The sequence below is a fragment of the Muntiacus reevesi genome, chromosome 17 (genome assembly GCF_963930625.1).
Source record: "Muntiacus reevesi chromosome 17, mMunRee1.1, whole genome shotgun sequence".
Classification (NCBI taxonomy): Eukaryota; Metazoa; Chordata; class Mammalia; order Artiodactyla; family Cervidae; genus Muntiacus; species Muntiacus reevesi.
Window position 1 is genome coordinate 59979421 of NC_089265.1, and position 27941 is coordinate 60007361.

The following is a 27941-nucleotide window of genomic DNA, read 5'->3' on the forward strand; positions in this document are numbered from 1 at the left end:
TTACTCAAACTCATGTCCATGGAGTTGGGGATGCCATCCAGCCATCTCATCCTCTGTCATCCCCTTCTCCTCCTGCCCTCAATCTTTCCCAGCATCAGGGTCTTTTCCAATGAGTCAACTCTTTGCATTAGGTGGCCAAAGTGTTGGAGTTTCAGCTGCAGCATCAGTCCTTCCAATGAACACCCCAGGACTGATCTCCTTTAGGATGGACTGGTTGGATCTCCTTGCAGTCCAAGGGACCCTCAAGTCTTAGCCTCCAATTAAAATAAATAAACTTACAAAAAAAAAAGAGAGAGCTCTGCCAACTCAAAAGCCTTCCCTAACAGGACTTCAGTATCCTTAGTCATTAGATCCTTTCCAAACAGGAAGAACCATAATACTGCTCCCCCTTAGCTGACCGAGTGGTTATCTTCTCTATGTACATGACTGGACACCCACCTCCAACTTGCGTGTGTGTGTGTAGACTCTGAGCTAACTGGTAGAGATCCATGAAGGGCAATAGGGGTCAAGAGTTGCATCCACGTGCATATGGGAATGAGCCGACATGGGAGAACAGTCACCTCTCTGAAAGAGAGTGCCTGAGAAAGAACCTCTCATCTCCCATCTGCAGCTCACCTAGGCTCGGGGAGCAAGGGGACGGCATGACAGTATTTTCTGGCATGGATTCTTTCAAACACCCAACTCTTAAAACCCTCTGAGTGACCTCGCTGGTGGTTCAGTGGCTGAGAGTCTGCACAGGATTGCAATGCCCAGGATGTGGCTTCCACCCCTGGCTGGGGAACTAAGAGCCCACATGCTGTGGGGCTGCCAAGTCCCCGTGGTAACTGCTGAAGCCGGCGCTCTGGAGTCCACAACTAGAGAGTCTGTGCCCTTGCAGAAACCATCCCGCATGATGCAAGTAAGGGCTGACACAAGCAAATAAGTAAAAAATATTAAAAAAACAAACCAAAAGACCCCAAATCTTCTGAGTTATACCAGCTTGGATTTCTGCTTTGGGAAAGCAAATGACCCTGATAACTCCACTAGGACTGTGAATGACCCAGTGTCAGTCCGTGAGGGCTACTGAGCAGGGTTCCTCATGGGGCTGGCAACGGGGTGCGCGTGGGACGCCAGGACCTCTCTTAGGTTCAGAGCACCAGTCTGAAGACAGAGTATCCTGTCCCCCAGCTTTGCTTTGAGTCAAAGAATTCTGTACTTATTCTGAATTTCATGAAGTATTAAAGGTGATACGATATTCATGCTTGTCAAAGGGGAGTTGGCTGAGAGATTCTGGTACAGTGCCATCCTGGGTGGATCAGGTAATCAGGGTCGAATCGGTCTACTCACTTTTCAATTGTGCCTTTCAGCAAGTCTTTCATCTCTCCGAGCTTCCTCGTGTATAAAATGACGGACAATCACATCCACCTTACAAGACTGCCCTGAAAAGGGAAGATGAGCGACAAAGCCTTCCTAAACCTGCGGACTGAACGGCTGTGCCTGCAGCAGGGTAGAGGACTCCTGACCGGATACACACACGCGGGCTGGGGCAGGGCGGAGGTACGCCGAGGAAGGTAGAGTGGGTGGACTGAGCAATCAGAAAGCCTTGAGATGCTGCCCGTCTCTCCAGGCTGTGACACAAGCAACTGCTTAACCGTACTTCTCTCTAAAGGGGAGAGCACCGAAACCTCATGGAACTGTCAGGATTAAAGGAGCTGTCTGAGACGGGCCACAGGTAAGTGTTAGAATGACTAATGTTAACATCCTGGCAGTTTACTCCAGTGTTCCGTGCCTCTCTGCTCCCTAATTTCAGCTTAGTTCTGGAAGCTGTGAATACTACTCCTATGGGCAAAGCTCCATCCTAGGTCCAGGAGGCAGGAGTTAACATGCCAGAGGCTGGAAGCTCAGGCTGGGCTCTACACCCTTTCCAGATCTGTGGTCTTACTGTCACCTACTGCGGCTTAAGACAATGAAGGGAAGTTAAACTTAAGACCTACAAACTCATGCAGTCCACTTTGGAAGGATCTGCATAAAAATGGCCAAATAGGCAAAAGTTTTAGTGCCTGGAATCGGTAAGCATCAGTTACGTCTCAGAGCATGACCGAGTCTATCTTTCCTAAATCCAGTGGACAGTCATCAGGTCTTTCTGGAAAGGCTGCTCTTCCCTGAGAAACACATGTACCAACCACACAAGATGGAATGATCTACTTTACCGGATAGCAAGCTTTCACAACCCCGAACAGAACTCAACTGAACTTCTCATTCCACAAGACTCAATAAACCTGACACTCATTTTAGAGAACTTCTTGCTGGTACAGTCATTTCATTAAAATACTTCTGGCATATAGAAAGACATGACAAATGCCAACGTGAAACTCCATCCTCTGAAGAACCTCAAAGAACAGTACAGTGGTGTAGCATAACCCATGTGCAACTTCTGTAGTAATTTTTGATATCCCCAAAGTGCAAAAACAGCTAGCATTTACATAGCCCATACTGTGTGCCAACTACTATTTTTTTTTTTTTTTTTTTTTAGCCAACTACTATTTTAAGTACTTAACACATATATGATAACTCATCACAACCCTATGAGGAAAGTACAATAGTTACTCCATTTACAGACGAAGAAGCTGAGCCAGAGATCAAGCAGTTGGCCTAAAGTCACGTCGGTTACTTAGGCTCTCAGGTCTTTGCTCTCAGAGTTGATTAATGTGAAGCCTTTGGCCAGTGATCTTTATTATTTTTTAAAAATGAATTTTGCTTTAAAGATACACTGAAAACTGCTTTATGTTTATTTATACTTAGGTGGTGGTGGTGGTATCTGGCTCTTGCAACCTCATGGACGGTAGCCCACGGGTTCTCCTGTCCATGGGACTTCCCAGGCAGGAATCCTGGAGGGGGTTGCCATTTCCTTCTCCACGGGAACTTCCCGACCCAGGGATTGAGGCTGCATCACCTGCACGGGCAGGCAGAATCTCTACCACTGAGCCATCCACTATGGGAGCCCATATGCACTTAGACCAGTGGGTAAATAACCAGCTTTAAGACTGCTGAGTGCCATGAGAGCGTCAGAAAAGGTGGAAGGGGAAGACTGCTTCCAGTTTGGGAGTTGGGTGGAGGGTCAAGGAAAGCTTCCCAGCAGTGGCACCTGAGTTAGGCCTTGAAGGATAAAAACACACTAGTGCCTTACATTCAGTAGGTGCCTACTTAATAGAACACGAATATTAATGAAGCTGACGGCTCAGATGACACCAGGAAACAAAAGTCTGTTACTTGCTCAGTCGTGCCCAGCTCTTTGTGACCCCACGGACTGCAGCGCTCCAGGCGCCTCGGTCCATGGGATTTTCCAGGCCAGGATACTGGGGTGGTTTGCCATTTCCTTCTCCAGGGGATCTTCCTGACCCAGGGATCAAACCCAGGTCTGCTGCACTGCCCTAAACAAAATATATACCACATGCGTGACAAGAGCCATTCATTCCAGTATCCAGTTACTCTAGTTTCTGACTTAAGGCTTGGCTGTCTACATTCCTAATACAACACAATAGATCACGGAGGCTGAAATCTAGTATTTTTTTCTCTTCCTATGATAAACATCTTTTATTATCGTATCTGTGTGCAAAACACAAATCATCTTCGTAAAAAGACAAAAAACACAGCGCATTCTTGCTATGGATCCAGGCAAAGGTATGACTAACAAAAATTTCCTCACAGAGGTCACTGAACACTGAGGGGGACTGATTCTAGGAACTACAGTAATTGTCTTCTCATGAAGCCAAATTAATCAACCTTGATGATACACTTTAAGTATTAAAATCAAATAAGGCACAGTATGACTCAAACTTTGTAAGTAGACTAACAGTAATCTAGAGAACATATAATTAAAATATTCTGCTGAACATGGAACTGTACCACATTTATATCTTAATCACCACTGGTAATACTCAGAATTATTATAGCATAAAAGATATTGCTTTTCTGAAAAAGTAGTCTGGGAGGTATGGGGTAGAGGAAAGTGACTCAGATTCAAGTATATTTAAAAAACTTTTCTTCTGTACTAGACATTAGGTTTTTTTCTTTGGTTTCAAAACTGGGTATGTCATCTACAAATGTGATATTAATGAATACAGCATAAAGACTTAAAAAAAAATACGATTATGCCAGCAGTTTGGTGACATATTGGTAAAGCTGTTCGGTAAATGCTTCAGGGGAAAATGTCTCTTTCACCCTGTTTCTCCCAGCTAGTCCCATTGTGGTTTTTAAGGAAGGTTCACGGATGAACTTTTCCATTGCTTCTGAGAAGTCCTCTGGGTCAGGGTCACACAGAAATCCTGTGACACTGTGGACGACGGACTCCAAGGGCCCGCCTGAATTAACAGCGATGACTGGGCACTGCATGTACATGGCCTCCAAGGGAACGATGCCAAAGTGCTCATTGCTCGGTGTGTACAGCACACACGTGCAGCCTCGGAGGAGTGAGATCTTCTGCTCGTCGGAGCAAGACCGCAGGAAGGTCACACAGTGACCCAGGTCAGACCGCTGGGCCATTTCCTTCAGTTCCTGGTAGTGCTGGACGTTCTCCGCGACTCTCTCATCGTAACCGCCGGCAATGATCAGATGAACTCTGTCCCAGTCCTGGGACGTCAGCCTTCCACGCAGCCTTACAAGGGCTTCGAGGGCCAAAGTCAGATTTTTCTTCCTTTCGTATCTGTTGATGGAGAGGAATATGAATTTTTTCCCCTGGGGGACGATGTCATCAAGTTTTTCAGGAATAGCAGAGTCAAAGCTGACGACATTCAGAGACGGGTAGAGGACGGCAGGGTCTACGTGAGACAGGGACCTGAACGTCTCCCTGAAAACGGCAGCTGTGAATCGGCTGTTGACCAGGACGCAGTCCGCCATGCCCGTGGTGTACTCCTCTAGCCAGTCAATCGGGGCCCTGTACAGGCGCTTAATGAGCGAATCTCTCCTGGCGAGCAGCAGGTCCGGGAAGTGACAGTAAAACAGGATCTTCTTACGCCGTCTGGCCAGCTTGAACACGGGGATGCAGGCGGACACCTAGCCAAAGCAAAAATCAGGAGATGAAGTGACCGGCCAACTAAACTTCAGCCAAACCAAACGAACAGACGCCGGCCCTGCCGCCTGGTTCGTCAGTCCCTTGGGGGCAACGTCCGCTTGTGCTTCGCGTTCCCCCAGCCTCTCACCTGGGACAACGCCTGGCGTGCAGAAGGCTGTGAGACATTCTCTGGATACATGCTAAATATTTAAAGTTGCAAGTCCAGTGGTTTCCTCTAGAACAGCACTGTCCAATGGGGATAAAAAAGCCTAGTAACTACGCAACAACTTTTTAAAGGTTAATTTTAATGTATTCTAAAATATTATCACTTCAAACATAATCAATAGTTAAGAAGTTCATGAGGTCTTCTATTCTTTTTTTCACATTAAATATTTAAAATCAGATGTGTGTTTTACTCTTAAAAGACATCTCAGTTCACACTGGCCACATTTCAAGTGTTTAATAGTCACCCAGGGCTAGTGGCTACCAGACTGGAGTCACTCCAGAATCTACCTCCTCCTAAGGAACTGAATGAATGAACTATAGTTTAGTGTAGTTTAGAGTAGTTTAGAGTGGAATCAAGATTGCCAGGGCTTGAATTTCAGCTCTACTAGCTAGCTGTAACTTACCTCTCTGTGGGCCTTCTTCTGTAAGGTGGTGACAATTATAGTTTAAAAACTATATATCGTTTTTGTCATTATTAAGTGCACTGGTGTTATGTAAAACCTGTAAGAATTTAGCACACACCCTGTGCTCTGCTGCTGCTAAGTCACTTCAGTCGTGTCCGACTCTGTGCAACCCTATAGATGGCAGCCCACCAGGCTCCACCGCCCCTGGGATTCTCCAGGCAAGAACACTGGAGTGGGTTGCCATTTCCTTCTCCAATGCATGAAAGTGAAAAGTGAAAGTGATGTCGCTCAGTCATGTCTGACTCTTCACGACCCATGGACTGCAGCCTGCCAGGCTCCTCCATCCATGGGATTTTCCAGGCAAGAGGACTGGAGTGGGGTGTGCCATTGCCTTCTCCGACTATGCTCAGTACTTACTGAAATGTTAACCATAATCGTCACAAGAGACTTTCCTTCCTGTTGAGTAATCTTTACAAATCACTTAATCTCTAGCTCACTTAACACCTGAAAAAGGTGAGCTTTATGGATATTGAGAGATTTATTCAAAGCTACTTAGAAAGCAGCAGATATGGAACTAGAATCCAGGCTGGCCAAGGTGTTTATGCGCTACAGTCTCAGCTGCCTGATGCTTACTGACTAGTTTTACGGATGTGGATTGCTTGGCAAATGCCCATGTTTCTCAAAAAGAAGGAGCCTGCACACAAGCAAGGAAACTCAGACACAGACATGGGGCCGTTTCTACCTGTCAGTCTGGCAAAGATTAAAATAGTTTACAATACCAGTGTGCACAAGAGCACGGAGTAAGAGGCTCTATCACCGTGGGAGGCTGGAATGACACAGCCTCTTGGGAAGGCACACTTGGCAAAGCTACTGTCATCTAAGACACACAACCTTTTGACCTACCAGTTTTATTTCTATGAATTTCAAAGACAATGCCTGCAGAAATACAAAAAAGTAAAGATATAAGGATGTTTATTATGTTTATTACAAGCCTGAACTGGGACTTCTCAGTGGTCCAGTGGTCAAGACATTGCTCTTTCAATGCAGGGGGTGTGGGTTCCACCCCTCGTCAGGGAGCTAGGTCCTACATGTTGTGTGGTGTGGCCAAAAAAACATACAAAAAACCCAAAACTGATTTATTCACACAAAAAAAACTGGTCACGTTGCTACTGTCCTTTAGCAGAAAAATGTATAAAGTATGATACGGTCAAACAAAAGCAAATTTTCCAGTCATTGTGAAGAATGAAGTGAATCTGTAATATTGACGTGTAAGGATGGCCTAAGCAAAACTTCTTGGTGAAAAAGAGCAAGCTGACCAAGAGTAGGGTGTGTCATAATCCTAATTATAAATAAAAAGATGCCTCTATAAACAGACATCTCGTGCTAGTACAACCACAATTTCTGAATGCATATGGAAACTGTTATAGTGTCTGTCTTCAGGGAGTGGAACCAGGCTGGGGTTTTTACATTAGTCTTTCACGGTATTTGAATTTTTAGTCCTGAGTAAATGTTACTTTTTAAAATAAAAATTATTATTTTTTTTGCGGGGGGGGGGGGGGGAGACATAAAAAGGGTCTAGAATAGCTAGAGTCCAGATCCAGGTAAAGGGCTTGGACTTTTCTCCAAAGGCTAATGGGGAGCCAAGTTAAAGTTTTAACAGGGACATGACATGTTGAGCTTCTGGTGGTTAAACACATTTTACCCTACTGAGGAAGAGAGTGGCTTGACAGGTACAGTTGTAACGGGGTATGTGTAGCCTGGAGGTGGTGTCAGCAGGAATAATGCCAACAGGAAAGGCATACAAGTCACTGATAAGTAAGAGCTGACTGAAGGCTGGCTTCTAATATTTGCGTTGCTTAGAGCGAGCACCCAGGCCCGTATGCTTCACTATCACCCGATGACCCAGTGAAAACGCAGACTTTGGGGCACACATCCAGGGTGCCCCAGGATGAAAACTCCAGCGGGTGGGGCCGAGCAACCTGCCCCTTCAGCACGTCCACACCCAAGTTCGGGCTCCATGGCGTCCCTCCCCCTCTACCCCTCCAGAGCAGGTCCCACCTCCCGAACCACAGCCCGGGCGAGGTCAGCGGAGGTCCCGGGGGCGGGGGCGCCTGGCGGGTGTGAGCCGGCGGGGGCCGCGCGGGTCGGGCGAGGCCGCCTCACCTGGTCGCACACGACCACGTCGAACTCCTCGTCGCCCAGGAACAGCACGTAGAGCGCCAGGAAGACCATGCGCGCGTAGGCGCAGACGGCGGCGCCGCGGCCGCCCCAGCCCAGGCTGCGCGGCAGCCAGTCCCCGGCGCAGCGCACCGGCAGCCCGCGGCTCTCCGCGAAGCAGTGGCGCGGGTCGTAGTGCGCCGTCCAGACCCTCACGCGGCAGCCGCGCGCCCGCAGCGCCAGCGCGGCGTCCAGCACCAGGCGCTCGGCGCCGCCCACGCCCAGGTCCGGGTGCAGGAAGAGCACGGCCGGCCCGCGGGCCGAGTCGGCGTCGGGGCCCGGCCTCTCCGCCATGGCGGCACCGCGCCTGCGCCCCAGCGCTCCCGGGGCGCCGCGCAGGCTCCTGTCCGGCTTCCCAGCGGCCCTCGCGGCGCGCGCCGGCTAGGCCACGTCGGCGCCCACCTGTGGGTGCCCAGTGACTGCCGGAGGAAACGTCTCGTCTGCCCGTGGCTGCATCTTCCCGCCGGCAGAGACGTGGCTCCAGGAGGGACGGTGTGGCCCGCGGGAGATACACAGGGGGCCTGCAGCTCCCCCGCGGCCGCCCAGCAAGCCCCTCGGAGCGGCACTGCGGCAGGCACGTCGCGGGACAGCCCCGGCGCCCCTGGACCCCGCGAGGGCCCCGCCAGCAGGCCCCGGGGCGGGGCCGGGTAGCTCCGGCTGCGAGGCTCTGCCGCCGCTCCGCAGTGCCCTCCCGCTCCCGGCCGCCCTCCTGTCCGCAGCATGGTGCGTGGCCCCAGCCTCCCTCCTTGTCCCGCTTCCTCCCGGGCGCCCCGATTCCCGCCTCCCGCCGTCTCCCCGCCGTCCCCAGCGCCCCCGGGCGTGTCCCGGCCTCGGCCGTCAGGGCCCGGAGCCGGGGCGCTGTCGGGCCGCGCTCACCAGCCTCTCCTTCTCTTCCCCGCAGCCTGGCCCGACCCCCAGCGGCACGAGCGTGGGCTCCTCGGGGCGCTCTCCCAGCAAGGCAGTGGCGGCCCGGGCGGCGGGCTCCACGGTCCGGCAGAGGTGAGGACCCGTGCGCACTGCTCGGCTGCGGGCTCCTAGGGAGGGGGCCCAGGAATTCGCTGGTCTTGGGGAGGAGACCCCGGAATGTTAGGATCCATCAGGGCAAAACGAGCTTCTTGTAACGTGGCCATGCGGGTAAAAAGCTTCTGGTCTTTTATGTCTCGAGACGGAGACAACATTTTCTTAGCCCAGTTTTGAGGATCACTCTTGGAAAAGGAGAGTTAAACTGGAGTAAGGTCACAGCATTGAGAAAACTGACGTCCTTAAACTGGTGTCTTTAGACCTGAGCCTGGCACATCTGGAAGTCCCATACACACCGTCTAACATGACTCCGTCAGCGCGCAGTTCAGCCTCCTTTCACCTCGGCTCCCGCCCCTAATTACGTTTCCCTGCGTCCTTATGGTACTTGTCGCCCAAAACCAGGACTTCAGCATCATCTTGGATTTTTTTAATGCTCAGTCTTTATTCAGTACATTTATATTGCACATTAAAACCCTCTCGTCAGTTCTTTGCTTCTCCGTTTTCTACTGCCTCAGTTTAGCCCTCAGTTTCTCTCATCTAGAGAAATTTTCCGCCTAACTCGCCTCCTCTCCAGGTAATTTGCACTCTAAAGTGTCCTCTCTGATTCTGTCACGCTGTTGATTAGCTTCAGCGTTAGTTTCTTGTTGCTTAAACACTGCAGGGGCCGGGGAGAGGGTTACCAGGACTCTTTGTGGTGCTTTTTTTCCCCTCCAGTCTAACTGACTCTCTTCCCTCTCTCTTTACAATCTAGCAACAGTGAGTTATCACCGTTTTCTGAACTCACTGTACATCCATTCCCCACCCCCCCTCCGAGTTTCTGTATATCTTGAAGCCCAGGCTCAGAGGTTGTTTCCACTAGAGGCCTTCCTAGCTCCAAAGGCAACAGTAGCTGCTAGTTTTCTCTTTTACTCCCAAGCATTTTGTTCATGCCCTTCTAACAGCGTTTGTGTTTCCCCATTTATCTCCTGCCGTAGACTTTGATAGAAACTGCCTGTTCTCTCTGTCTTACCATAAAACAACAGATGCATGAAGGAAGGATTCAAACCACCCTGTAGTCTTGGGATTTTTTTTTTTTTTGGAAGGGGGGTTGTTATCTAGAGAGGAAAAGAACTTGAACAGATACATGAAAACTGTCCTCAAGTAGGTGACGAGGGATGAGACTTTCCTTATTGACTACAGTAAATCTAAAACTGATGATATGAACTCACCTGAGACAGATTTCATCTTAGAGGAAAAAAAAAAACTTTAGTGGAACTGTCAGAAGTGCTAAGATGATCCTGACTCATTGTGCTCTGTCATCAAGATGTTCAAGGCCAGGCAGGGGCGGACCAGCTGTGCTGTGGGTTATTCAGTCCTGGGATGCTGTCTTATTTCCACCCTGGGTTTCAGAGAGTCTTGGTACTGGAGTGTAAAACATGTACGGTAGGTACAGTTCCTTGGGGAATGGGTCTAGTTAATGAGAATTAGTAATATTGTGGCAGGGAAGTTGGGCCATCTGAGAACTTTTATAGGGCAAAAAAAAAAAAAGAAATCATGGACTTACTAAATACAACAAAATTATTTACTTAACAAAAATGAAATAACTGCTGCACAAGTGAAATGGAGAAATAAACCTCGGAGGACATATGTCTTGTGTCAAGTTGTGGGTGTTGCTGTCATCTCTTAGAATTCGGTGTGGCTGGGGCCAGTGTAACTAGACAGACCATGCTTGTATTGAGAGACCCTAGAGAGTTCCCTTCTAGAATTTTGGTACTCTTTTAAGTGTTACTTCATGAATGTGATATAACAGGTGTTGGCTGTCTATGAGTATGTTCCCTTTTTGTGAGTTTGTAAGAAAAAGTTGAAGCTAATAGTTAGTAATAGTGCTATGCATTATATAGCTCCCAGATTTGCAGTTGGTCTCCGTGTTCAATGAGGTAATAGAGGTAGTACCTTGGAGAAGAAACTCTGGGATTTAAGGTCAGGCCAGGGTTAGAGTCCTGTCTCTGTTGTTACCATGTAAAAGGAAGTTGCTAGGGCGAAGAGGAACAAGAATGCATTATAAACTGTAAGGCTGTAGGAGCTACAGTCTTCAGGATTAATGGGAGTCAGGGATAGTGAGATGATGGACTGGCCAGGGCTATTAAGGAAGTGATCAAATGGATACTTGAGGGTGCATGCCAGGCTCTGCTCCTGCCACGAGGCTGCATTTGTGGAGAAGCTAGGCAGGGTTTGACCTTTGAACCTTATATTCCAATGTAAGAGACCATAGCCAAGGCACATGTATAATTTCAGGCAGTAGGGGCAAGAAGCAAAGCTGGGTGTAGAATAGTGAGTGGGTAGGGATACGGTGTTCAGAGTAGGTGATGTGTGACTTGAAACCTCGAAGAGATGAGGGAGCAGATCACGCCGCGGAACGGCCAGAAGACCACCAAGTTAGAGCAGAGCATGCTAAACGCTGGTGAGGAAGCCATTGCGTTAGGGTAGAGAAGAGCCAGTGACACGGTGGCCAGAAAGAAAGGGTAAAATAGACCCCAAGGAAGTTTAGTTTAAAATTAAAATGCCCTGTGTGCCAGCAGATGTAAGAAATCTTCAAAGAGGCTAGACTGATTCCGTGAGGGGGTGGGGGGCTCCTTGAGATGTTGAAGACAGGAACTGGAATGGGGGGAGTGGGAGTAATAGAAAGTACTAGTCCTAGTCTTGGCTCAGCGGGAGACTTGTCAGGTCCACATTGGGTTTCTCATCTTGTTCAGATTCCAGGTGCTTACTCCACCGAGTAGATGATGTGTATGTGAAAGATCTTCCGGGTATGAATTAGTCTGTAAATGCCTGTGTAATTATATTTACAATCAGTTTTCCCGTAGAAACAGTCATACAGATGGAGTTAGAACTTCGCAGCTGACTGCATGGCCCATGATTGACATGTCTGAACTACAGTCTTTTGAGTACAGTGCGCCTACATCACTGTTTTTAGATTTCTGACATGGACGCAGCTCTCTTTGCCAGAGCCCACACTGAAGCCGTGACTCCATCCTTCACTCGGCGCCGCAGGGCCGGCTCCCAAGTGCTTCTTGCATTCAGAGTGTGGGGTGAGGTCCATGGTAGGGCGAGGTGGGAGCAGGATCGGAGTTTGGAGGACAGTGAGAAGAGGTGGTGGGGGTAGGGTGTTCACTTTTGGTCTCTCCCTGTATGCCCGTCTTCTCAAAAATGCAGAGCCAGCAGCCCACAGATAGCTGGAACAGGAGTTTGAGGATTTGGTTAACGGTGGGGGGCAGTGATAAAACAGGGCTTTCTATCTCTCCTCTTCCTCTCCCCTTCCCTAGAACTTAGAAGTTGGTGATAAATGGGCTGAAGAAGGTTTCTTGTGACCTGTCTCACACTTACTAGTTCGTTTCAAGGGGCCCCACCCTCACTCGGGAGTGGAGATGGAAGTGGAACTGGACGGGGAGCTGCTGGGGAGGGTCTCCAGCGCCCCGGGCGGGGCGGGAGGGGGTCCCTGGTCCCTTCCAGCCGGTGGCATTGGTGCTGTGCACGAGTCTGTGCTCAGGCTGCCTGCCCCCCCACAGCTCACTTCACAAGCTTGGTCCCCCTTGTGAGGGACGAGTTCTGGTTGGGTATTTCCTGCATTTTTCACATCCTGCCTCTGTCTGAGATCTATGATAAGTATATCAAAATAATGAAAATAGACTACAAAATAAATTTTCAACAAATGTGTACTCTGTTTTGAGACCTGGATTGCAACTTTTTTTTTTTTTTTTGGTCTCTTTTGTAGAGATTACAGTAATTTGAAAAGATTTTAAAGCAGTCATTTTTAAATCTTAATAGTTTTCTGGGTTATTATATGCATCAGCCTATGGCAGGCACTCAGATTCTTAATGGTTATCGTGATCAGTGGAGTCAAAGCAAAACTTCGGAAGGTATCAGCAAAGAAAAAGTTAATGTTTTGGTTCTTTAAAAATACAATGGTAGCGTATGTCACAATGTTCTGATCAGGGTTTCCAGGAGGAGGCCGTCGGTAACGCACTTTTCTCTCTCAGGAAGAACGCCAGTTGCGGAACGAGGAGCGCAGGCCGCACGACCTCGGCGGGCACCGGGGGCATGTGGCGCTTCTACACCGAGGATTCCCCGGGGCTCAAGGTGTAAGTCTGGGAGCGGCCCGCGCTTCTGCCCGGGGTCCAGAGCCTTGCGGCGGCGCTGTGTCTCTGCCCCCAGTGGGGTTTGCTCTGATGAGGGGGATAATTCGTAGCCGCTTTCTTTGCGCCAGGCGGGCTGGCTTTGGTTTGGTCATGTACCAGCCAGTTACTTTAGGGCTCAGAGCGACATCCGTCACGAATTGAGTGAGAGCGGGGGACACCTTCATGTATCTCCGTCAGAGTAAAGGATGGGAGCAGGGAGAACTGGAGGAAAACGGCTTAATTAGATGAAATTGCTCTTCATTTGCTGTGCTTGTCCCACACTGAGAAATAGGGCTAACCACCCGAACAGGAGCTGGTGATTTTTCACAGCTCTCCTGGAGGCATGAGCTGATGTTACCGCAGCCCAGTGGGAGTCTGCATTAGGTTGTGCTGAGAAGTTCTCAGGCCTCCTTGCCTTTGGTGGGCGGTGACTGGAGCCCTGTCACTCTCCGAGTTCTCAGGCCCGGGACTGCTCCGCACGCCTTGCCCGCTTCCCTGTCTGGTGCCTTGTGGCGGACCTGACCCCGCAGGTGTCTGAGCGGCTGGACTCCCGGGCCCCGCTCGCTCTCTGTTCGTCGCTCAGCCGTGTCTGACTCTTGGCGACCCCGTGGACCGCAGCCCGCCAGGCGCCTCTGTCCTGGGGCTCTCCAGGCACGAACACTGGGTGGAGCAGGTTGCATTCCCTTCACCTGGGGATCTTCCCGACCCAGGAATCGAACCTGGGTCTCGCACATTGTGGGCAGATTCTTTACCATCTGAATCATCAGAGAAGCTGCTTCCTGACTGAATTCAGCGGATGAGGAATTGGAATAATGACAGCAGCTCCCATTTGTATAGATAGCACCTCAGGTTCAGGGAGGCAAAGCTACTTGTCAAAAACCAGCAGCCAGCCAGAGATGGAACCAACTCTTCTATTAAATTCCATGCCATCTGTTTGGCAACGCAGAAGACAAAAATCAGCTTTATTTGGGTTAGTTTATTTAACTGGACCAGTAGCTTGACCTGGATCACAAATTTAATTTAGGAAGACTTCCCTAGAATTCTTCAGATTTCGTTTTATTTATCGAATTTTTTTTTTTTCTGTTACGATGAAAACTTGTAAGGTGAGAACATATTTTAAGGAAGTAATTCTCGAGGTTGGGGGTATGTGAATTGTGGTCCTTGCTAGAGGTAATTTTTCTGAGCGTTTCAGAGAGAGAGTTGGAAACCCGTTGCTCCTCAGGGTATCCTTGGTATAACATTTTGACCCTTCTCGAGGAGGTAAAGCAACTGTCCTCACATGGGTGAGTCTGCCTCACGCTTGCTCTGGGCTCTTGTGCAGTGGGCCTTGCTGCCGCTGTGAGTCCTCCCAGGAAGCGATAGAAGCCATTCCTTTGAAGTGTCATAAACCGCAGCATTGTCATACCACAGAGGGAGGTTTGTGGTGAAAGGACACAGGTCCACATCGCGGAGCTTGTTGGCTCTTCCTGGGAGTTAGAAATTTTTTCAGGTTGATAATGATAGCATTTCCTGGGAGCTTACTAGCAGCCTGACTGGTGTGTGAATGTATTTAATAGCTCAGCAACCCTATGAGAGAGATGCTGTGACTATCCCCACTTTACAGATGAGGAAACTGAGGCTTGGAGAAGGTGAGTCGCAGGGCCACAGTCGCAGCTTGTGGGGGCCAGAGCTGGTCTCCTGACTCCAGCGCCCGGACTGTGAGCGCTGCCCTCTCAGCTTCACGCTCTCTGGCTGGTGTTACTGTAACGGTGCTTCATGGTGAGGGAGTGTGACCCAGCGCATGGTGATGGTGATGTCTTCCTATGGACTTTAAAATTGCTTACTCTCATAATTCTACAAATTTTGGAAGAACAACATGGTGTACCACGGACTTGGATCCCTGTGCATTGATTATTGTTCACTTGTGGGTTGACTGTTAGCCTGCTGATCCGCTGGGTTATTCTACTGCCTTAATTATAAAGATTCCTGGGGTCTTTGTCCACCCCAGCTATATCTGGGAGGTGAGGTGACATCTTGAATTCTCCAAAACTGGTGTTGGCAAGAAGAATCAAAAAGGCGAGGCCCTTAACCTTTGACTGAAGTCAACATTCACAGGTTGTATAAAACCAAGGAGTTCTACCTTTAAGAAACCCATGTACTAATTCTTAACCTGAAAAACATTTGATTTAGGGAAGGGTTGTTGAGTAAAATCTGTTGAGACTTCCTTTCTTTATGGTAAACTAATAAAAGTCAAACGTTTTATGTTGCCTAGAATGTTTGTTCCTTAAATATGGGAACCTTCTCAAAGCAGTAAAATGAGCGATGTATGGAATCAGAAAAGCTGAGTTCAGATCCCTCCTTTCCATTCTGGCTCTGTTTTCTGAGGCAAGTAATCTCTCTGAGCCTCAGTTTTTCTTCCTTATGAAATGAGATGAATATTTCGCCTGTGTCTTGAGTTTGTTGATCATATGGGATCATATATTTAAAAATACTTCATAACTTACAATGTGATATTCATCTTTGAATGCCTAGTTTATTATACCTAGACAATTAAGGTTGTCTTTATTAATTTGAAATAATAGTTTGATAATTGGCTCATTTGCACTTAAAGAGTTGGCGAAAATTTTTAATTACTTTTAATTATGGAAAAATATCAAATGCACAAAATCAGAGAGACTAGAGTCTCTGAGACAGATCCTTTTATCTGTATGTATTTTAGTATGTTTTATTAAAAGATCAGGATTCCTCCTTTCTAAATAACCACAATGCTGTCACCACACACCCTTCAAAATATCCACAGTAGTAATTTTGGAATATTTTTAAACGATCTAAATTATATTCTTCGCTGGATCTTGGGTGCTTTCTGCTCCCTTTTCCTCTAGGCTGTCTTTAATATTACAGATATTATAATGTATTACTGCTGAAACTAAGCATGCCTTCTTTTCTTATTTCCAGGGGCCCTGTTCCAGTATTGGTGATGAGTCTTCTGTTCATCGCTTCTGTATTTATGTTGCACATTTGGGGCAAGTACACTCGTTCATAGATTCGGCTACATCCATCTGTCTGTCATCTGAAGAAGAAAGGAAAAAATCCCAACATGTTTTGGACCAAAAATATAGTGATTTTCTGTTCATGAGGAAGAAATTTTCTGCAAGCTTACTGTTTTACAGGGAACTTAATGAGAATTAAAGAATCAATTTTTTTTCTATGGCTAATAAACTTTAATTCATTTATACCAAGTCTCATTGCTGATGCCTGACACTAGGGCACTTAGTCACTCTGCCTTTAGATTTACAAGTAAATACGTAGAAATCGTTTTGTGGAGGTTTTTTTTTTTTTTTGGATTGGATTGACAGTTTCTTACATGACCATGCAGTCATTCAAATCCAAGATGCTTTCATTGGCCGTGGCTTGTTTTCTTCTAGGTATTTCCGTCCTGATGATTGTCATTTTGAGTGTTCTGTGGTTTTCAAGGAGTGTGCCTATGACTCCATCAGGCAGATCTGTGTTCAGAGGCAGCTGGTACCCAGCGGAATCATCATAGAAATCATCCAGAAATCTTGGATGAAATGTTTGCTCATTCTGTTCTTTGTCTTTAAAGCCACAGATAATGTTTTTGCCTTTTCTTTCTTTCAGTTCTTAATTCTGTGAGTCTAGATGAGGGGTTTTAGTCTATTTTATCACTTGTCGATAAGCCCCTTTTGAAATAATTCACTTGATAAATTGGATTTCTCATATAAAATTTTGTTTCATTTTGAAAATTAAAGACCTTGATAATCAGTGTGAGATACCAGAATTTCTAAACTGAGTTGTTACGATTCTAACCAAAAATGAAAATTTTTGAAGTGTCACTTAGCTTATATCGCCTTCTGGCTATCAGCCTTCAGTTTCTGATGGACCCTAGGAAATACCACGAGTAGCTCAAAAGTGTGCACTCCGAGTCTAGGACTCTAAGCCAGAATTTCTAAAGATTAAGAGATCCATGTGAAACACCCTAGTTGTCCAGTAGAATGTAAAACACCCCAGTTGTCCAACAGAATCACAAAGTGATAAAGAAGTATATTAGTTTTAAAAAGCTGGTAATTTGGAAAACATCTTTCTCTAAGCTTATTAAAATTTTTTTAGAAGAGGTAAGCAGTTTCATAAGTGTTTTTCTTAAATCCTGGCTGAAAGTAATTTCAGGTCCAAAGTGCCAAATTTAAGTGGTGAAAGTGTATATCTTTAAAAATGACTTCCTCAGGCAATACATAGTGAAATGAAGTCACTTGTGTTCGACTCTGCGACCCCATGGACAGTAGCCCACCAGGCTCCTCCGCCCATGGGATTCTCCAGGCAAGAATACTAGAGTGGGTTGCCATTTCCTTCTCCAGGGGATCTTCCCAACCCAGGGATCAAACCCAGGTCTCCTGCATTGCAGGCAGACGCTTTAACCTCTAAGCCACCAGGGAAGCCCTTAGGCAATACATGGGTGAGTGTAAATTCCCAGGTGGCTCAGTGGTAAAGAATCCTGCTAATGCAGAAGACACAGGAAACTGGGTTCGATCCCTGGGTTGGGAAGATCCCTGGAGAAGGGAATGGAAGCCCACTCCAGCATTCTTGCCTGGGAAATCCCATGATAGAGGAGCCTGACAGGTCCCCCTAGTCCATGGGGTTGCAGGAGAGTCAGACACGACTGAGTATGTATGCATGCATACTTTTGTAAATCCTAACAGGTGGCAAATTGGGAAAAAATAATGAAAAACTGATTCCTTCTGATCTTGGGAATTGATTATCGCACGAAATAAGCATCTTCATTTCGAAAGTAAGAGGAAGAAGTCTCAGTTTCATTTGGTGAAATGAAAGATGATAGGATCTATAGTGGAATTTTTCTGATATTCATGTTGACAGTACCATTAACAGTTAAAAGTCACACATTTAATTTGGAAAAGAAATCTGTTCGTCTTGCCTGGAGGATTTTCTCTGGGGGAGATGCTAAAGCCACTTGGGGGAGCCGTTTGGTTGCGAGGGGTGAATTCTCTGCACGGTGCTGCTGTTCGCTGCCTCTGCAGAGCAGTGGTCTCTAGTCGACTGATTACTGAAAGTCACTGACTTCTGAGCCAGTGATTTTTAAGAAAATACTAGTTGTCAGTGGCAGAGCAACATGCTTCGTTCAACAGAAGGAGCAGTGGGGGTTGGGCATAAAGATGTACAACATCTATTACGTAGCTGGTTTTGGCTCTGATGGTACAATGCTAATACCATAGCTGAGAGTCTTCGTGTTCAAGCTGTTCCTTTTTCTTTTTTTCCAATTTTAAAAATTGTGGCAAAATACACATAACATAAAATATACCACATTGGCAGTTTTTAAGTGTGCGAGTCAGTGGTACTGAATACATTCACATTTTTGTGCGACCATCACCACTGTCCATCTCCAGAACTCTTCCATCTTGCAAAACTGAAACTCTAAACCCACTAAATATTAACTCTGCTCCCCCTACCACCCTTTCCCTCAGCCCCTGGCAACCACCATTCTACTTTCTGTCTCTATGAATTTGACTTTCTAAGTACCTCATGTGAGGAGAATTATACAATATTTTGTCCTTTTATGAATGACTCATTCCACTTAGCATCACGTCCTCAAGGTTCATCTGTTTTAGCATATGTCAGAATTTCCTTCCTTTTTAAGGCTGAATAATATTCCATTGTGTGTATATATCACATTTTATGTTCCTTTCTTTTTAAATAGGGATTCTTAGACTTGTTTCTTGAGTCCTAGGGGATCATGAGCCATTTACAGTAATTTCAAAAACCTAACAAATTGGATGTTTACCTGCATTGAGGCTACCTTGGCTCCCCAGATCCTCAAGCTTTCTTGACTATGGGATAGAATTCTAGCCTTTACTGAATAGACACAGCCAGTACATGCTGACAGAAGCTCTTGAGTTTAAAACTGGGAAAGTGAATTACATGATAACTGCGATTTGAGCTGAGCATTTTAAGTCATTGGGGAACAACCATGTTAGGAAAAGGGCCCAGGAGTCCCTAAGGCTAGTGAGGGAAGGAGAGACTGAGGTTTCTGGGCCCGACAGTGCCTTGAATGCCTTCCAGTGAAACAGTAGATGAGAAGAAATATATTCCTGGGAGAAGAGGCGAAACATGGTATATAATTTCTATTTTCACACCTGTCTTAGTCTAGACGCCACTTTTTTTTTTCCTCCAGGTGCTAATATCCTCAAAGGAAGAACTGGAAAAAAAAAATTCTGAAATGCAAATGTTGGCATCAAGTTAAAATGACTGAAAATGTCTACAAAGCTATTTCGGCAGGACGCACTGTACTGCGTGTGGAGTTCCTGGGCGCGCGCTGCCTTGCTCTTGATCCTCTAAGCTCCTCCCCGGGGAAGCCCAGAGCTGCTCTGCCCTGTCCTCAGATGCCGCAGCAGGCGGCTTCCGGTCAGGACGAAGCTTGTTCCACTCTCTGGGGGGACTCCCAGGGCTTCTAAATTCACTGTGCTTACTGCCCCATCTTCCAGGCTTGGAAGTGCTTTTGACCGGGGTCCACCTGCTGGCCCTGCCATTTACCAGAGGGGAGATCATGAGTGTCTCTCTTGTCCTGGGGGTCTCGTTTTCCTTAGCTGTAAATGACTAATGTATGGTAATTCCTACCAAAGAGGAGGTCAAATGAGAAGGAAGATCCAATGGTTGCTTTGTTAATTAGCTAACAGTTAATGAGTGCTCATTCTCAGTAGTTTTAGAATTTGGTTTTTTATTTAATCAACAACCTAATGAGGAATTTACTATTTGCCCCATTTTACATAAGGGGAAACCGAAGTTTAAACCATTCTACTTTTAAGTGGAAGGGTTGGGATTTAACTCCAGATCTCTGACTTACCGACTGGAGTCACATAGATAGGATTATTAAGTACTTGGGTTGAGGGCCAGGGAAGGGTGTCACAACAACAGAGCTTTCACAGAGAGCTCCTAAATATAACAGAATCTGGGGCTTCCCTGCTGGTCCCGTGGGTAAGAATCTGCCTTGCAATGCCAAGGGACACCAGTTCAACCCTTGGTCCGGGAAGATCCCACAAGCTGCGGGGCAGCTAAGCCCATGCGCCACACCTATCAGCCCAGGAGCCTAGAGCCTGTGCTCCTCAACAAAAGAAGCCACTGCAGTAAGAAGCCTGCTTCCCACAACTCGAGAGCAGCCCCTCCACAACTAGGGAAGGCCGGCATCAGCCATGAGGACTCACCCACCAGACAGAAAAATAAATCTTAAACAAACAACCCACAATTCCAAGAAAGCACCCACTATGATTGACTGCACTCCAGGCGTTTCCCAGCTTCAGTTCCGCTTCTGCGGAAGTTGCTTTCTCTACTCCGGCCCTGAGCCCTGCTCATTCTCTGGAACTCTTGCCTGTACAGAAAGCATAGTGTTTATTCATTCAACAAACATGTACTGATCACGGTGTGATGTGCCTTTCAGCTGGGGTTTCAGAAATGGTGAGGCAGCTCACTGGGCGTTTGGGTGTTAGGACCCCAGTACCTCCTGGGGCCCCAAGTTCTACAGTAGCTGTGTGATTATGGATAAAACAGACAGGGAGTACCTTCAGGGACCTCTCAGCTGCTGGTGAAATCAGTAGATGGGACCACAGCTTAAGAACCGGATGCTCACAGTGTGTGGGCAATGGTGTCAGAGATTGCGAAACTGGAACTGGCTTCCAGGAAATCCACACTGTGTGGCCCCTTGTCTAACGGGAAGACGCGGATCCTGGGATACTCCAGCTGGAAGCTCTGAGAGTTCGCTGTGTTCACCTCATCCTACAGCAGAGTTCTGAGGCCCCAGGGAGAGGGGCTCACCCGAGACGGTGCAGGAGGTCTAGCAGAGCAGAGGCCAGAGCCAGGCTTCCTGCTTCCGGGCCCAGGCTCCCGCTCAGAGCAGCGCTGTGAGCCCTATCTGGGTCCTCTGCGTAAGCCGGCTGACCTGTCTGGAGGCCGGACTCTGCGACCGGGTAAGCCCCGTGGTGGGCTTTGCTCAGTGGGCAGTGTGAGTCAGAGCGAAAGGAGTAAAAGCAGCAAGGTCAGCTACTGAAAAATGATGCTGGTAAATTTAGGAGAAAGTCAGCAAGCTCATAAGACTTGACGGAGAGAAGACGGAGAAACAACCGGTAGAACTGCGTTGTTCTGTGTTCCTGTGACCCAGGATGTGTGAGCCAGAAACAGCAAGACTGACCAAGCGGGGGTAAAGTAACGGCTGGACTTTTAAACACTACTCCTGGTTGCTCTGGCAACTCGGTCCCCTTCCCATGCGAAAGATAAAGTAAAATATGCAAATTAAACTAAATAGGGTTCAAAGGTAGTCATACCCAGTCTAGATGGCTCCATTTTGGGAACGGTCTGGAAGTCTGTACCTCATAAAGCAAATGAAGACATGAGAAGAACTTGAATTACACGTAAAAGGGTTAAATCAGCCCTGTGAACATACTTGCTTTCCTCCCTGTTGACTGGTCTTAGGCGATGCCGATGGTAAATCCTGTCCCTGCTGGTCCCTGTGGTCTCAGCTATTCTACTGGATAATATACATAAGGTCTTAGTGAGATCCCCTGGAGGAGGAAATGGCAATCCACTCCAGCTCTTAACTGGAGAACCCCCATTACAGAGAAGCCTGGCGGGCTACAGTCCATGGGATCGCCAAGAGTCGGACACGACTGAGGTGACTCAGCATGCTAGTAAGAGAATGGAAGCTCATTCTCCTAGGGCCCAATCTAAATTGATTTGAGGTGTAGAATTTAAACAGGGTTCTCAGAGTTTTGCGTGCACTGGACTCACCTAGGGGGAACCTGCTTCTGCTCCCTGGCAGCCCTGGCCTGCCTCAGACCGGGCGTCCTGGCTCTAAAACGGGGGTCACACCGTGGGGCCCGAGGTTTCCTCCAGGCCCAGCTCAGGCACCAGGGTATTAATTGAGTCTCCCTCTCCCTTTGAGGCTTCAGCCATGGCACTGTTTGTCTTGCAGCCTCTGCACTGTGTCTGGGGAAATGCACCCTGCCGTGGGCGACTGCGTTTTGCGTGTTTGTGATCTGGCGGCATGCATAGCTGGCTGGCAGTGGGGGGGAGGCCCTGAGGGCCCGCAGAGTCTGGCTCTCCCTTTAGTTCTCTTCGACTCGAGGCAGTACCTCTTTATAGAGCACGTGTTGCCTGAGTGAGCAAGCAAACACTGGTCAGACTTCCTCTCGTAGTAGCAGTGCTGTGCTGAAACCCTCAGGCGGGCCCAGGAGGCAGTAAAACCAGGAACAGTGCCTCAAGTATTTCGTGACCGTGCTGGCGAGGATATCCTTCTTGGGTGGACCAGTAAATACTGGCATGGCGCCTCTCCCAATCCGTCCTGATGGTGGAAAAGCATGGAGTCACCGCTCGAGGAGCTGTTGGACCCAGCAGACTTGCAAACACCCCAGTGAGATTCGAGTGACAGTGTGAGGGGCCGGGAACTGTTTGCAGTAATGTGTGCATATCCTTTGTACTTCCTGTTGGTGGGTTTAGTAAACCCAGATTAAAGCAAACTTAGGTGAGCTGTCATCCCCACTCATCTCTGAACCTGCCGCCAGCTCGGTGGTCTGACCTTGCTCACTGCTCCTCCTCTTTCTTTTCCTTCTTTCTCCGCTTCCCCGACCCTCCGCCTCCCCACTCCTCTCCCATTATGCTCATCTGTGGTACACAGCTCAAATATTCCTGGACCATTGTTTGCATAAATAAAAGAAAAGTGTGCTAAGAAACAGAATCCTCTAATGAAAGTTATTTAAAAGTAATTCTGATTTTCACTTACATTTTCCCAAGTTGTTGTGTTGAACTGTGCGCTCCAAAATTCATACACTGAAGTCCTAACCCCTAATACCTCAGGAGGTGACCTCGTTTGGAGATGGGGTCCTTATGGAGATAGTAAAGTCAAACTGAGACATTAGTGTGGTCCGTAGTCTGATGTGAACCGCACCCGTCTAAGGAGGAGAAAGGTGACACAGACAGCCCCGCAGGGCGAGTGCCACGTGAACCTCGGGGCGCTCATCTCAAGCCAAGGGCAGGGGCCTGGCACTGGCTCTTCCCTCACGGCTGAAACTGCCAGCGCCTTGACTCGGACTCCTAGGCTCCAGAACTGTGAGCGATATGTTTCTGTCATTTAAGCTGCCCCTTTGTGGTTCTTGTTATGGCAGCACTAGCAAACCAGTACATATTAAAAGGGAAGCCAGCTGGGAATTCTCAGGGATGTTTTTAACCACCAGCCCTCCTCCTGTCTTCCTAGTCCTCTGGCGTCTGCAGCTGCTATGGAATCTCTTGATCTCTAAGCTCTAGAAACCCTGCCCCACTACTAGGCTATATTTTTCTAACGCCTCTCCTGGGGAGCAAGAAATCAGCAAACTCTGACTCACTACTCTGGTATCTTAAGAAAGGTGGTACCCAAACTGGAAACACAAGCATTTTGGATCACTGGAAGTAGATATCCCCAGTGTAAATGTAAATGTGGCCTATGTCATGCATGAGGTAAGCATGATTTCTATTTGGATTGGGACATGTTCATGTCATGGCTAACTGAGGAAACCCCAGTGTTCTGACTCAAGAACTGACTTCCAGTTCAGTTCAGTTCACTCGCTCAGTCGTGTCCGACTCTCTGTGGCCTCATGATCCACAGCACACCAGGCCTCCCTGTCCGTCACCAACTCCCGGAGTCCACCCAAACTCATGTCCATTGAGTGATGCCATCCAGCCATCTCATCCTCTGTCGTCCCCTTCTCCTCCCGCCTTCAATCTTTCCCAGCATCAGGGTCTTTTCCAGTGAGTCAACTCTTCACATCAGGTGGTCAAAGTATTGGAGTTTCAGCTTCAACATCAGTCCTTCCAGTGAATATTCAGGGCTGATCTCCTTTAGGATGGACTGGTTGGATCTCCTTGCAGTCCAAGGGGCTCTCAAGAGTCTTCTCCAGCAATGGTTGGTGGTAAATTCTTGGCAGGGAATTTGGTAGCAACTAGAGCTCGTTTAGCAGAGTGAATGGCATTCATGCGGTAATCATAAAGCCAGGACCAGTGAAGGCCTGGACAGCCACTGGGATTCGAGGGTATACACAGCAGCTTGGGGGTCCAGATTCAAGTTTTCACTTAGGTGTATTTTCCTTACATTCCAGAATGAGCTCCACTCTGTCACTGATGAAAAGGGTTATCATAGCAGGTCAGACACTGCTAGTTTCGGAGAGGTCAGTCTGCAAGGTAGGAGCCTGACTGGTGGTCTGCAGATTTGGCAACTGAACTGTTCCCTAACTGATAAAGCTGACTGATGGTGTGATTTCTCTCGTATACGAGTTCTTCTTCTGAGAGTCTGAGACTTTGGTAGTTGCCAGGCAGAAAATGCCTTGGCAACCACTGACAATAAAATCCCTGGGCCCCGAGTCTTTAACAGGCTTTCTGGGCAGAAACTTTGTACACACGGTTGCATTCTGCACTGCTAGACAAGGGATCATGCCTGATGGGTCCCTCACAGGAGGGAAGGGCTATAGGAAGCCTGCATGGGTTCCTGCAGACCTCACCTGTGTCTTTCTTCTCCTATGACCCTATTATGTATTGTCTCACTGTAATAAACCTTGGCTGTGATCTGAGCACAACTATGTGATGAATCCTGTGAGTCATTCTAGAAAATCGTCGGACATGTGAGTAGTCTTGGGGAATCCCTGAAAGAGTCACGGTGTTTTACTTCTTCTTTTTTAAAACATAATTTATTCAGTTGTGGCTGTGCTGGGTCTTCATTGCTGCAGGGGCTTTCTCTGTAGCTGTGGTGCGCAGGCTTCTCATTGCCATGGCATCTTGTGGAACGTGGGCTCTAGGTGCATGGGCTTCAGTAGTCTGGCATGGGGCTCAGTAACTGAGCCAGTAGGCTTCACAGCTCGGAGGCAGGTGGGACCTTCCTGGACCAGGGACTGAACCCGCGTCTCCCGCACTGGCAGATGGATTCCTGACCGCTGGGCCACCAGGGAAATCCCTGTTTTACTTCTTAGCATGTTGTTGGCTTCTGCTTGCTAATATTTTATATTTCCTTTATTCACCTTGTTCACCATGAAGCTTTACTTCATGCACGTTGTTCTAGACATTGATATATGGCAACTTCTTGAATCTTTTGCGGTACCCAGGACAGCTTTTTGTCGGTGCGAAAGCTGAGGCTCACAGAAGTGGAGTGACTCACCGGCGTCATGGAGCCCCTGACCACGCGGTGGAGCTGGGGACCAGGGCACCCCGCCTCCGTGTTGGTGAGGCCAGCAGCCTCAGTGCACCCCCGACTGAGCGCTTCCTGGAACACGGCACTCGGAGTTCTAAAATTGGGGTGGTCCTGGGCGAAACAGGACACCTGGTCACCCTACTTCAAGTCCACGGCTCTTTATCCGACTGATACTTCTATTTTCCCGAGGGAGAGCTTGTCCCCATTAGGAGGTGGCCTATTTAGACCCAAATTGAGCTGGACATCTGGTCTCGCAAGGATACCGGTTTCCAAAGCCTTTGCTTAGTGCCAGACCCTCTGCCCCTCCCGACCCGCTTTGCTGCTCTGCTCTTTTCCTCTTCCCCACGAAGCTTACCCACCCCAGCCCCATCTCTGCCCATCACATTTTTCAGCATTACTGGTTTTAATTTCCTTCACCATCCCCTTTGCAAAAACTTCTTTCCTGATTTAATTACTATTTCTCTTAATTCAATTCCGTTCTCTTGACTGTCCTTAAACCCCTAAACTTGTTTCTCCAAAGAATTTAATGGCAAGGCCCCGTGTTTAGAGATTAATTGTCGCCATTTTGCCTTCAAACATAGGTACTTTCTTACTTCTCTTCAATTATCTCTGGGAGAAAGGCAAATGACCATCCTTCTTCCTAGGGCCTCTGTGAGAACAGACACCGCTGGGGGCTGGCTTGAGAGAGACAGAGAGAGGGAGGGAGAAAGAGAGAGGGGGGGAGGAAGGCCAAGTCTCTTAAATTTCTCTCCCACCTTCTCCTGGCTCTAACCTCAGGGTCTGAGAGCAGCCAGGGTCCAGTGACACAGGTGGGCTCTGAGCAGGTGAGGGGGGCGGGCTCCGGGGCAGCAGCTCGGGCTCCAGAGACGTGCGTGCTCTGCCGTGAGGGGTCTGGGATGCTGAGGAGACGGACGAGGGCTTGGCTCCAGCCCCAAGCATCTCACTCAGCCAAGGTCTTTCAGAGGAACTAAGGCTGTGGTGAAAGGAACAGAAACACTTTCGGCTAGAATCTCCCTTCCCTGGAATGCCCCTCTCAGGAAACTAAACCTTCAGGGCTCTCTCCTCTGGTTGCCTTTCCCATGTTCTCAGTACAGCAGCTTTTGACCTTTCAGCCCCAAACCACTGTTTTCCTGGCTCCATCACCCAGAGTCTGCCCTGTCTTTGTATGAGACCTTGAAAAATGGTTGCTAGGGCCATCCTGGTGGCTCAGCGGTAAAGAGTCCACCTGCCAATGCAGGACACACGGCTCCACCCCTGGTCGGGAAGTCCCCACATGCCGTGGGGCAATCTAGGCCCACAACTCCTGAGCTGTGCGCCTCGGGCCTGTGCTTCTCAACAAGAGGAACACTGCAGTGAGAAGGCTGTGCCTGCAACGGGAGGGCAGCCCCCGCTCACGGCGACCGAAGGAGGGCCGCACGCTGCAACGAGGACCCAGCACGTCCCCAAATCCATCCACCAATCTTAGAGCAAAACGGCTGCTGGAGGAGAGATGGTTGCAGGTGGGGCCCAGACAGCTTCCTGCCTGGGTCAGTTACTCTGTCCCCTGCCCCCTGTGTGGGTGAAGCACCCTGGAGAGGCAGAAAACACACGGTCTGGGGCGCTCAGACCAGGGCCTGGGGTCCAGCCTGGCACGGAGAGGCTGTGTGACCTCGTTCCTCCAAAGCCCCGAGGCTCAGCGCCCTCGTCTGCCGGTATTCAGATACTGTAGAGCGCCGTGTGAAAGGGGTGCGAGGCTACCTTTTATGTCAGGATTAAAGGAAAGAACTCAAGTGAAGCGTTCAGCACGGTGCTTGGCGCACAATAAGCCTTAAAAACAGGCAGCATTACTCACGCTGAGAAGCATTTGGCTCTATGTGTCACAGAAGCCCCAACTCCTAGGACCGGAAGGAAACTGAACTTTAAGCCCTCTCATCTTCCTGCCCATTTAATTGTGAACCCTTCTGTTTGGCCTCTGACCCTGCTTGGGTACCTCCTGAGATGGGGGGCTGGCTCACTGCTCTTGGGGAGCCCCTACCTTCTTTGGGCTCCTCTGTGGATGTCTCTGAGGATGTCTGTTTACAGGTGTGATGGACTTAAACTGCTTTCCAGTTGCAGGGAATGGGAAGCTGTCCCCCATTCAACTACAAAAAACGTAGGCTGCCAGAAAACAGGATGCAAATTATAGCCTGGAGGATAATTCAGCAAATAACTCAATGACATACTCACTGGTGAAGAAATCAGGCTCTAGACGCTTCCCTTTACCCCTGGAGTTCGTGGTGCTCCAGTCCAGCTGAAGACAAGGTCCTGAGGATGAGGAAGAACCCAATTAATTTAGACACATTTTATAGACCAGGCATCAAAGATTCCAAAGGAACTCTGAAATCACCCCTTTCTTGGGTTCACGAGGACTCATAAACAACAGCGCCCATCCCTGGTTATTCATGCTCATTAAATGTCAGAATAGAGAGAGAAGATCTCATAGGGGTTCCTCGCCTCTACTCCGGGGATGCTTGCCTGCATTTATGATGAGAAGGCCCTGGGCTGTTTAATAAACTACCTGATTTGTCTAATACAGTCCTCCCAGGGCCTTGTTGATGTTCCCAGCTCCACATCACACATTCTGATATTGGGATAATATCAGAATGTATTTCAAATTCCCACTGTGTCTATTTCATCTTTATTTAAAGTAAATGAATTTCAAGGTTTAACGC

At 48.3% G+C, this 27941-nt stretch overlaps 2 protein-coding genes across 2 annotated transcripts; one reads left to right on the forward strand and one right to left on the reverse strand.

Moving 5' to 3' along the window:
• Positions 1–4004: 4004 nt before the first annotated feature.
• On the reverse strand, positions 4005–8300 carry ALG2 (ALG2 alpha-1,3/1,6-mannosyltransferase). Its single transcript, XM_065908456.1, has 2 exons — positions 7822–8300; positions 4005–5031 (listed from the first exon to the last, which is right to left on the reverse strand). Exons 1-2 carry the CDS (start codon positions 8167–8169, stop codon positions 4129–4131), a joined length of 1251 nt encoding a protein of 416 aa, XP_065764528.1. The 5' UTR covers positions 8170–8300; the 3' UTR covers positions 4005–4128.
• A 155-nt stretch (positions 8301–8455) lies between these two features.
• SEC61B (SEC61 translocon subunit beta) lies at positions 8456–16261 on the forward strand. The gene is made up of 4 exons (XM_065908457.1): positions 8456–8598; positions 8777–8874; positions 12912–13013; positions 15984–16261. The coding sequence occupies exons 1-4, from the start codon at positions 8596–8598 to the stop codon at positions 16069–16071; spliced, it is 291 nt and encodes a 96-aa protein (XP_065764529.1). The 5' UTR covers positions 8456–8595; the 3' UTR covers positions 16072–16261.
• Positions 16262–27941: the final 11680 nt, after the last annotated feature.